The 11,988-nt window shown below is 38.4% G+C and overlaps 1 protein-coding gene across 5 annotated transcripts in view; it reads left to right on the top strand.

Annotated features, from left to right (window-relative positions):
• NARF (nuclear prelamin A recognition factor) overlaps positions 1-11,988 on the top strand; it is a 22,468-nt gene that overhangs the window by 9,727 nt on the left and 753 nt on the right. For all 5 annotated transcript variants that reach the window (XM_030461533.1, XM_030461531.1, XM_030461532.1 and 2 more), the window contains exons 6-12: positions 1,694-1,828; positions 4,509-4,627; positions 5,444-5,573; positions 6,235-6,307; positions 7,831-7,968; positions 8,315-8,472; positions 9,021-11,988. The exon at positions 9,021-11,988 is cut by the window's right edge and continues 753 nt beyond it. In XM_030461533.1, the coding sequence (XP_030317393.1) occupies positions 1,694-1,828; positions 4,509-4,627; positions 5,444-5,573; positions 6,235-6,307; positions 7,831-7,968; positions 8,315-8,472; positions 9,021-9,262 (995 nt within the window). In that variant the 3' untranslated portion in view covers positions 9,263-11,988. The remainder of the gene's footprint in view (positions 1-1,693; positions 1,829-4,508; positions 4,628-5,443; positions 5,574-6,234; positions 6,308-7,830; positions 7,969-8,314; positions 8,473-9,020) is intronic.

An 11,988-nucleotide genomic window follows, 5' to 3' on the forward strand; every position in this document is an offset into this window, starting at 1 on the left:
CAGAGCAGTATGATGACATTTACCAGTTTCAGAAATGGAGGCATTGCCATGTTGATAGCAAAGGCCACTGAACAGAATGACATTACAGAGCTGTCTTCAAACCCTTCACTACTGAGAAATCAGCAAGGATTTGATCATGAGCTTCAATAAGATTTCTCCTTATTTTGTAGCTTAAGGGAGGAGGGAATTGCTTCACCCTAGGTGCTTTACAACTCTTTTGACACATAACTTCTAGAGAAGATCTTCATAGAATCATAGAATTGGCTGGGTTGGAAGGGACCTCTGAGATCATCAAGTCCAACCCTTGATCCACTCCCCCCCTGGTTCCCAGCCCATGGCACTGAGTGCCACATCCAGGCTCTTTAAATATCTCCAGGGATGGAGAATCCACTACTTCCCTGGGCAGCCCATTCCAATGCCTGATCACCCTCTCCAGAAAGAAATTCTTTCTCATCTCCAACCTAAACCTCCCCTGGCACAACTTGAGACCCTGCCCTCTTGTCTTGCTGGGAGTTGCCTGGGAAAAGAGCCCAACCCCCCCCTGGCTCCAACCTCTTTTCAGGGAGTTGTAGAGAGTGATGAGGTCTCCCCTGAGCCTCCTCTTCTCCAGCCTGAACGCCCCCAGCTCCCTCAGCCCTTCCTCACAGGACTTGTGCTGGATCCCTTCACAGCCTCCTTGCTCTTCTCTGGACCTGCTCCAGCACCTCAATCTCCTTTCTGAGCTGAGGGGCCCAGAACTGGACACAGGACTCAAGCTGTGGCCTCACCAGCGCTTCAGTTCCTTTTTTTTTTTTCCCTGTAGTTTGAAACTGTATGCAAGAACTCTTGCATTTGTTTGTTCTATATTAAAGCTATATTTCATTTTATCTTTCTACTACAGATACAAAGTTGCATTTAAAAAATTAAAAACCACTGTCTATAGGTTTGGAGTTTATGTATGTACTTGAAGGAGGAAGGAAAAGGACAAGAAGAAACCTATAAACCATTTCCGAACCATTTCCTCTCTCCTTTTTTTTTTGTGTGTCTGTTTTGTTTTTTTCTGATAGCTTTTTTGCATCTCTGTACATAGTATATTTTCTTAATCTAAAAGCAATATGAAGTTCTGGTGGGCCCCAGTTTTCTTAGAATGCATTAATTATCTGTGGCTGGCTGCTGGGGCATGCTCAGAATTACATAGGCATGGAGGGAGGATGTTAAATAAGCAGACAGAAAGGCTCTGCTGAGTTGGTGATATGCTCTTGAACCTTTGCAGGCAATTTCAGCAATGGCTGATATGCCTCTTAGCTGGATATATTTGTTGTGGATATTGATGCATGGCTTCACCATGCCCTGAAATGAATGCTCTTTTTCAGGAGTCACTGTGTATAGTCCAGAAGTACTGAAATCCCAATCAGTTAAACAAAAAGCAAGTATATGCTGCATGGGAAGCTTCTCATAAGGAAACAGACAAGTATTTAAAATGTTGCTAGTCAGCATTACCAAGTTGGTGGTCCTTTTAAATTCATTACGTAGAAAATTAGCTTTTCAGTGTATGGCTTCTATTTTTCACTCTTCTATTTGTGACAATTTGGAGAGGGGAAGGAATTTACCCCTTGATTTTCCAGGATTTTCTATAGGCATGGAATTGTGGAAGAAGCTTCTGAGATGGAAAACATTCTAGTAATTCATTTTTTTGTACTGCTTTCTTTGCTAGGGGCGCATTATGTATTTGACACCACTATAGCTGCTGATTTCAGTATCCTGGAGAGCCAGAGGGAATTTGTGCAGCGCTACCAACAGAGGAACCAGGAGGAACATGCCTTACCAATGTTTGCCTCTGCTTGCCCTGGTGAGAACTGATTTCTCCAACCTTCCTGTACCTCAGCTTAGTCTCATTGGAACTACCAAGGAACTAAGGGTGAAGAATCTTTCCAGAACTTCGCTAGATGATATAATTAAACCACAACCTCAGTTACCATAACCCAAGTATTGAACTTGTCGTTCTAGTCTAGGGCAAAGTAGCAAGTGATATTACTCTTAGTGACTCTGAGATTTATGTCTAACACTTACAAAATAATTCCCACATAGGCTTGATCACTAAATGTCTCACTTCTGAGAATTTTGCAGCTGAGAACTTGTTCTGTTATGAACAGAACCTGCACTTAACACAGCTGAAAAGATATAGATTTTTCAGTGATTACTTTTTAATTTGTTAGCACACTGCCATTTCAATTTGAAGTCACATTCCTAAAAAAGGAAGTAGCAAAAATGGGATAAAAGTAATTCCTTCAGCTAACCCACCTCAACTCCAGCCTAGTAAGTTTGTGATGTTGTTTTTCAAAAGGCTAATAAAGATTTAAAAATCCTACTCCTTAGCTCCTTATCCACTAAATAACTTCAGTGGACTGGGTTCTTTTAAAAAAGTTACAGACAAGTGAGTTTGAATATGCATCTGGTGATCCCCACAGTCTGCTGTTACAATTGTTTTAAAGTTTAAATACTGCCATTTAAATTATACTTGTGCATTTGCTTGTTCTGTATATTCTTCAGTGGAAGTATCTGGGTTATGCTTTAGGAGCTACATATATCTATTAAAAGGAAAAGTATCTTTTTTCCTGTTACTGTTATCTTAGTGTTACCTCCTATCTTTAAGAGCAGACATACTTCATGGTGGTTTGTTGGTTTGGTTTTTTTAATGTAAAACCTGTGAAATTGAAGTAACACACTATTACTTGTCTTGTATGTAGTTTATTTAAAATTGAAAACCTGACGGTTTCTTCTGAAACTTCTGAGATAAATACAATTTTCTTCATCTAGAAGCAGGTCTCTAGATTATCAGCTGCTGTCATTGGAAATGTTTTTCAACAGCTAATGGAGCACTTTTCTAGTGCTAGTTAGAGTCTTACCTGTTTGCTGTGTATAGATGCTAGCAGAAGCAAGGGTGCTTTCCAGTTCTGGAAAACTGAACTGAAATACCACTCTAAACCCATTCTGAAAACATACGATGTTTCATTCCTGTTGACAGCAATTGCAGGGGGGAAAAATACCATGATCAGTCATCTTTGAATGACTGTGTTTCCTGACTTTAACTGTGTGGGTGCATTTTCTATTCCTCATTCTCCTTCCTCTCTCTACCCCCAGCTTACATAAATTTGTTCCAGAAATGCTGTTTATTTGGTGTGTTAATCACAATGGTTTTTTATATAGCTCTATGGACATAAATAAGGTCAATGTGAACTCAAGCCAACTGCTTTACTCTTACTTGTCTTGGGCTGTAATTTCCCACAGAAATATCACTCTCTGCAGGAGTGATCTGTGGTTTAAAATATACCATGAGCAAAAGCGTACAGCCCCTATAGAACCTGGTAAAGGGCATTTTATTGTCTCTGTCTTAGTTGTTTTTACCTCTTCCTCCTGATGCCCTTTTGAAAGAAAGTTAGTGTCTTGGGTTTTGTTTCCTGTAGAAAGCACATCTGTGTAACTTCTGGTTGTATATGTAAATAAGTCAGAAGAAATCAGTTCTCTTTCTCTAATTTGCCAGGCTGGTAAGAAACATTGGTAAGGAACAAGAAGCACTTGCTCTGGGAACCAGCTTGTGTTTGTTAATGCATGGCCATCCCCTGTGAACTCCCAGAAGAGGTTTGAAATGCTTTTGGCCCAGTCAACTAAATTAATTTCCTTTTACAGGAATGGGGGTTTACAGTAGTGAAAGTTTTCTTGTGTGTGCTTTATACTGGTGCATAGATATTTATAGCATGTATCTCTGGTCTACTGAGAATAAACCACTAACATTGACTTGTTCTGAATTACATCTGCAAGAACTTATACAGTGACTTGTAGGGTTTTGTTGTCATTTTTTAATGCTAACACAAGGCAGCAACTGACCAAGAATCTGAATGAATTTATGAAGGGTGACAGGGAGGGGGGATAGTGGGGTACCTAAGACAGAGTGTTGAATACAGAAAGATTGGAGTTGGTTACTTTGTGTGAAGTTGGTGGGGGTGTGGGTGGTTCTAAAGAAGGTGTGGCTACCCTAAAAATAGTAAAATATGCCATTTTTTTCCAGGCTTAGTCCATGTGGATCTCGTGATAATGCTTTCATGTGACCTTTGTGTTCTCTAGGAGTGAAGCTGGGTGCATGGATATTAAATCTCGGGAAACAGAAGGTTAAAGTTAAGCAACTGAGCAGAGTGCACTTGTATCTGGTGATCCAAGGGCTGAAAGTCAACTTACTCTTTGTTAGCTGGGCTCTTGTTCTTTCTGCTTTGTTAAATCTATGCATGACAAAGGGTGTAATAGGTCATGAACTTCACAATGGCTTCTAGGTCTAGAATTAATGACACAGCTAATTATTGGTAGCCAAATGTAAAGCATTATTAACAGAGCCTTGAGCTTTCCTACAGTTGCCAGATTGGGACTTCCAGCCTATCCAGAAATGTCCTACCTACTGTGAGGTTGTCTTCATTTTTAGGAACTGTTCTACAAGTGCTGCCTTTTTTACTATCTTAAGTGATTTTCTGTCATTCCAGGTTGGATCAGGTATGCTGAAAGGGTACTGACCAATCTTGTGACCTCTCACATTTGCACTGTAAAGTCTCCACAGCAGATCATGGGCTCCCTGGTGAAGGGCTACTTTGCCCGGCAGAAGGTAAGTAATTCTGATTTATTTTTATTATTATACTCTCCTATAAAGATGGGCTAGTAGGTTTTAATACTGAAATATAGATCTTAATGTATTATAAAGAGATAAAGCATCTTCCTGAATTGTTTGTGCTTTACTTGAAGAATAAATGGTGCTCTGCTGCTATACAAGTGCCCATGATAAGGATGTACAATGAACCTCATTTCATGAGGTGCAGTGTGAGCTGGCAGCAATCCTTGTGCTCCTGGTGCAATGTGGATTTAGATACTTGTGGACAGAATTAAATCCAGGGTAGCTAAAGGGATTCTTGTGAAGTGCTGCCTGCAATTTTATAGCACAGGCAAAAGAGGAGCAGAGAATAATAGTGTAGAAACGGCTGTTCATATGTTGAAAAAGTTGCAAATCTTTTTATGTATCATTCCTAAATTTAACTGCATCCACATTATATAGGAAAATATTGCTGTCTCCACATAAAAAAATATTGGTGGACTTACTGGGGATGAAAGTTGAGTGACAGCTAGAGAACATAATTCTGAAGTCCTGACTTGCATTCATTTTCTAAAGCAATCAAAACCTGCAGAAAATGTAGTCTGAAGAAGGAGTAAGTTTCAGCCAGAATGACTTTGGGTGTTGGTTGCTGATGCTTTGTGACATCTGGCAAAACACTTCATCTGCACACATCAATCTTTAAATTTCATTGCAGTGACTGATGACTCATATTACCTGCACAGAGTTTATGATGCTGTTTTCATCCTTGACATCCTAAGAGCTGTCTTTTTGCTTGTCATGGAGTTCACATGTGCTCTCTTTTGTGTTCCACAGAACTTGTCTCCTGATAAAATTTTCCATGTAGTTGTGGCGCCTTGTTATGATAAAAAACTGGAAGCCTTGCGGGAAGATTTCTACACTGCCTTGTACAATTCACAAGAAGTTGATTGTGTTCTGACATCAGGTTAAATCTTTAAACTTACTATTCAAGAAGATTTAATTGAATCACTATCGTTAGAAAGCTCTTTATGCTAGACTTTGCTTCTTTCAAGTCTGTTTTAGTTGTAAGGGTGTTCTTTTCTGCTTTGAAAATAAGTAAATTTTTTGTGCTACTGGTGGTATAGGGAAGACAAAGCAAAAAATACTTTGCCTCTAAGTTGGTATTAATATCAAAAAAAGATTCAGGTGTTTGTCAGCCTCTTGGGAAAAGTGAGAGTTGTGCAAATCCATATTTTAAATTATTGCCTTGCTTGTCTATGGTTATTACTTAATCTCCACTGGGATTATTTACAATATTCTAAATGCAGGGCACCAGAGGCTTTTTAGTATGGCTCTTGTCTTTATGTTTAATGTTCAAACTACATATCCTCCTTTTTCCCCTGCAGTGTAGAAACATCTTTGAAACTTTACCTAACAGACAGGCTCAAGCATTATGCAAACTTCAGAGCAAGCTGAAGGCCCCATCAGGGCTGGAAGTCTTAGTTACAGGAGGGAACTGACTCTAGTAAGAATTGGAGAATGTGACTGTAAGCACATATAGGTATTGAGATAACAGCTTCTTAAACAGAGGGACAGCATGTACATTTTGTTTTGTTGCAGGTAGTAAAACATACATTTTCTTACAGGTGAAATTGTCCAAATAATGGAGCAGAAAAATGTGTCCATGAAAGATGTGACTGAAGTAGCTGTAGATAGTTTGTAAGTACTTTTGTTGTGGGTGGCTTCCTTACTGTGATGACAAATGACAAAACCTTTGAACACACTCAGCCTAAAAGTAAAACTTTCAAAAGAATAAAGAAAAAAGCTTGTATCAAAACCTGAGCATACTACTACTCCACCCTTTATACTATGGGCAGAACACCTGAAGTCTTCTCTTACATGTGCAGTGATCTATTTTGCATGACTTTTAGATATATGTTATAAACCTGTACATGCTAAGTACAAAGCAGATAATTGGAGTTAACAACCCCCATCTAGTGACTCCTTTAAAATTTTTGAATATTTGTGTAGCTCCTTATTTATATTTTAATGCAATAATATTGGATTTGACTAAATCAAGTTCCCAACTTGGTAGAGTGTGACTGTCTCAGTGTGTTGACACCATTCAGACAGATCCCTCCTGTGCCTGAGCTTGCATAAAGCTGCACAGCCTCATCTGCTCCTCTCCAACTGTCTGGGCTCACACAAAGATGCTGGGATGCAGTCATGGGGTTGGCCATCTGTTCAGTGCTCCCCTCTCATTCAGAAGCAGCATCTTGACAGTGAATTTCCACTTCCCCTAATATGCTCATGTAGAATTGATAGAAGTAGCAGTACCCTTTCAGGAAATGGCAATTGTTTTTTACACCTGAGCAGGGCAATTTTCAGGGTTAGATAAAATTGAAATGTTTTAGATGAAGTGTAGTTGATGAATACCACACAAAGCATCGAAGAGATTTTGTTTACTCACTGTCTAACTGGCTCAGGGAGCAATTCTCAGGCTTAGTTACAAAGGCTGGTCTTACTGCTCACTGATCTTTGTTCAAGTGCGACAAATGTTCCTTGGTATCTTTCCAAAGTGGTGATAGTGTAGCAATGAACATGCTTACTGGAACAAAATAGAAATTAAGAAAAAACTTTTCCACTTCCAGTTGGTATCCTTCTTGGACATTGTCTAAACTGAAGAACTCTAGGTGGCACAGTGGTAACATTTTCAGAGCTGTGTTTGTAGTGTAGGTCCTATGGTTACTTCTGCCAGAATTAAAACTGCATAAAGTTCTTAATGACATAATCACACAGAAATGGTCACTGATTTCTAAATCAGCCTGTACAATGAAAAAGCAAAGGCTTCTCATTTCTAAACTACTTTTACATTCTCACAGACTAAAAATGTTTGGGTTTTTTTTTTTTTTCTTTCTTCCAAAAATATTTCCTGAGCAGTGAATGGCTGTTAACCAAGGCTTTAGGCTGTGCTGAATGTGCATTTCTATAAATTATCGTTGCTCAGTGTTTCAGGACATGGAGAATCCTTCATCCTTTTGGGTTTGTTTTTTTTTGTTGTTGTTCTTTCCCATAATCTTAATGCTGTTCTGGACAGTTTCATATTTTTTAGGCTGTAATAAATAAAAATGCTAATGCATTTTCACTCACTGCTATCAAATACTTTGTCTGGGGAGGGGAATTTTATTGAAGTGAAGGAATTAAATTTTAGAGTTGATCTTTTCTTTCTATTGTTTTATAAGGTTTGATGAAATAAAGGAGGGGGATGTAGTAAGGCATGATGGGAAGAGATCTGATGGTTACCTGGAGCACATCTTTAAACATGCTGCAAAGGAGCTTTTTGGCATGGATGTCAAAGAAATCACCTACAAAGCATTAAAGTAAGACAGAGTTCTGTATCCTTGTTATATAGGATGGGCTTGTTATGTAGGATTGGTGCTACAGCAAACCCCAATTGTGCTTAACCTGGCTCATTTCTGATAGGTAATTACTTATTATAAACCTGTGCAGTCTAGCCTCCTGCTAGCTTTAATTTTATTAAAGCCCTTAAAAATTAAGTATAATTCTGTTCTGAAAATATTTTGCTTAACTGGGTTTGGGAATTGGAATAATTCACATAAATCCCACTGTGATCCCCTTTAGTGCCTCTGAATACAAAGTGAGACAGTGGTATCATCCCTTTGGTGTGATGCAAGATTTTCAAGTGTTCTCTGTGTGTCTTTATAGGAACAAGGACTTTCAAGAAGTGACCCTTGAAAAGGATGGTGAGACGGTGCTGCGTTTTGCAGCAGCTTATGGCTTTAGAAATATCCAAAACATGGTTCTGAAGATGAAAAAAGGAAAGTTTTTATACCATTTTGTTGAAGTCCTTGCCTGCCCAGGAGGTGAGAATAAGTATAGTTCCACAGTTGTTCTGCATGCATGCCTTGAATGTCAAAGGCAGGCATTTAAATTAATGGCATTTTAATTCTCTTCTTAATAATCTAAATGCTTACTATTTAATGAACAGCCCAGAACACCAATTACATGTGCAGGGTTGCCTTAGAAATGTTTTCTAACATTAACCACAATGTTACTTGCTCTCTTCTGACCTATAAATTAAGTGATATGCCATGCCTTGTCATGATTATTTCAAAACTCAGAGGAAATATTCTGAAATGGTGATTGTCAAGAGCAAGAAAAGACAAGGACTGTAATTATAAAACCATGGAGGAGGCAGGGAAGCATTGTTGATGTGGAAACCTCATTTACACTAAGGTGTTGCTGATATTGGGGTAACTTTAGGTAAATATGAATTCTAGCAGTGTGAGAGGGATAGCTTCTGTAAAGACAAGTTTCTTTTTTAAAGAAGTACAAAAAAAGTCCAATATAAACTTGCTCTTCCTGTAGAATTTTCACCATCCTTCTGTGGCCTTTTTTTTTTTTTCCTAAGGGTGCCTTAATGGAAAAGGCCAGGCACAAACTGAAGATGGAAAGCCAGATAAAGCATTGCTTCACCAGATGGAAGAAGTGTATGCTGCAATACCTGTTAGACTTCCAGAAACCAACCTGCACGTACAGAAGATGTACCAGGACTGGCTGGAAGGCATGGACTCTAAAAAGGTCCAAGAAGCTTTGCACACCAAATACAGTGCAGTAAATGAAACAGCAAGCAACCTGGATATCAAATGGTAATAAGCTTGCAAAAGATTTGCTTAGGTTAGTTACAGATTCAGCACTGGAAACATTTCTATGCAATCGCAGATGCTATGCACTACCTGAGTGTATGAACGAGATGCTTCCTAATTGTGGATTATTATTTGTGAAGAACCATTGCTTTTTTAAAAAAAAAAAAAAAAAAGAAAAAGTTTCCGAAAGCCCTGGTTCCTGCCATTGTCATTTAACTTTTACTGTGTGTAATGGATTTCTTTATTCAGAAATGAGAACTTGCAAGGTACATAAACACTTTCTGCCGAGGGCAGGGAGTGTAATTCCTGATGAGGTTACTCCCTGAAGTGAAGGGTTCCCTTCATGTCACAAAATGGGCTCTCCTAAGAAGCCATTATGATGATTTTACCTCCTCCTTCTAGGAATGCAGTCCCCTTCATCACAGGAAGACAGCATCAATTTCAATGTTGTTGCAGTTGTGAAATACTCAGAGATTTACTTGCCCTGTTAACAAAAAAAAACTTTACAGGACCAAGTTTGTATATGGAGAAGTGTAATCAATCTATGTAATTGACCCAGATTTTAACAAACAAAAATTATTCAGTTCCAAACTAGAGTCACTATTCCTTACAAGTGTAATCTTATGTAAGGAAAAGGATGCTTCATGTAAACTGAACTTGAGAAACTCAAGCTAAATGGTCAGAATGCAGTCCTTCCTTAATAATAGTTCCAAGTGGGCTGGTTGATACAAAAAGATAACTCTTCTTCCCTTGTAAGTTTTATGAGAAGCTTGCAGCTAGGAAAAGCAGTTCTGCTTACTCTGTCCAGCTTCTTGATGAGTTAAACATTCTTACATATGCAGTGCCACCTGAGTACAGGCATGCCACAGCATCACTAGGTTTGCTGACTTATAGCACTTTAATTCTCTCATGTTTCAGTACAGAGAAAACCAGATTGTTCTTTCGTTTATCTCCATGTTGACAGATAGTGATGTAAAAATAACTTAATGGAGTGCCTCAAAAAAATTCTTAGCGATGGCTTGTAAATTCATCCAAGTGATTATACATTGGCATCATAAATTTCAGTGCACTTTTTAAGTATGCTGAAGAGGTTTCAGCACACAGACATCTTCAAGTGGTATTTGCATGCAAGCTTTTCTGCAACCTTCTGGGTTGTTAGAGGGTGATTTGTGAATGTGGTGGACGCAAAAAAATCAAAGTACGCCAAACAACTTCATATTTTCTAGTAGCATCAGGTTTGTCCATGATTAATGTGTTTGAAGCTAGCACATGTTCAGCTTTCCTTTTCCAGTCTGAAAGTGTGGATGGGCTTTTATAATCATTTCAGGCAGAGTTTGAATGAACCTTTTTGTGAATCTTAATGTTACAACCACCAGAATGAGTAAGATCTAATACTGCAAAAATCTGTGTGTATTTAAAATCTACATTTGATGTGAACAGAGTGTATGTGATAAAGGCAACAGTGAAGTCAGTGCATTGGCTGAATTGTTCTTTCATTGGCTGAACAACAAAGACTCAAAGTTGAGAGACTTAAGTATGTTGCTCTGACAAGAGAAAGCTCTCTTAATGAGAAGCTGTTAATAGAATTGTAGTTTTCAATTGGATCTCCAGCTAAATAACAAAACGTTTGGCTTTAAAGGGATGTTTTCTTTGAAGTGCAAATGAATTTGATTACTATGCTACCTGAATGCACAGAATGATATTATACCCATAAATTAGCCTTTTTAAGTGGTTCCTTGTTGTAATACAAACATTATATATAAGTGGTGCAATATCAGAACATCTACAGAAATCTACCTCTGTGTGGGAAGGAAGTCCAGAAATTGTGGGAAGACCTGTGTACAGATGGAACTTTAATAATAATGTCTGCTAAAGAAAGAAGGTGATGTTGCATGAAATTTCTGAACAATGACTTTTAGAAGCAACATCCAGCTCCTTTGGTCTAATTTTCTCTCTCATGATTTCTTCCAAAAATGTCTATAGAATTATCTTGTAATCAAGTGGTCTTGTTCTGTTTGTACAGGCATATGTTTATGTATATATGGTTTTTTAGCTTGATGGCATGTTTAAATTATATTGCTTCAGTTCTTTGTATAGTATGCTACTTTTTTTATATATGTATGTGTACTGGATGAAATGGTACGAAAAAGTTGTTTGCTTTTCTGATGAAACCTCCATTAAACTACACAAGAGCTGCCTTGCTGTTCTGAAAGGATTCCCTTGAACTTTTTGTACAATTTGATGGAGCCTCATCTGGCACAGGTGGCACTGCTGTCCCTGTTTTGCCATTCCCTTGCCTGGAGAGCCTCACTGGGGGAGACTTTGGGGATGGGCCAGCAGGTGAAGTAAATGTGTCTACTGCTCACTGTGCTGTGCTTCCACTGCAGGGCACATGGGTGGCTTGGTGCAAAAAAATGAACTTTTTCAGTTGAATCCGCCTTTTCTTCCATCTGTTGTTCAAGAGTTTTAACCTATTGAGATAGTAACAATGTAAAAATCTAGATTTTTTTTGTCTGCCATGGTATTTTTTTAAAGATGAGGAAGGCATCTAACTGGGCAGCTTTTAGTGGCTAGGTGGAATGTATGTATTATAACTAGTGACTTACAGTGACTGATACTTACCTCTTTTTTGTGAGCTTCTCTTTTATAAGTCTTTTTGGAGTAAAACTGATCCAGAGTTTTAAAAGCTCTTTTCTTTAATGTGCCAGTTTAAAAGAAAGACCTTTTTTTCCC

Source organism: Calypte anna, chromosome 18 (genome assembly GCF_003957555.1).
Source record: "Calypte anna isolate BGI_N300 chromosome 18, bCalAnn1_v1.p, whole genome shotgun sequence".
NCBI lineage: Eukaryota > Metazoa > Chordata > Aves > Apodiformes > Trochilidae > Calypte > Calypte anna.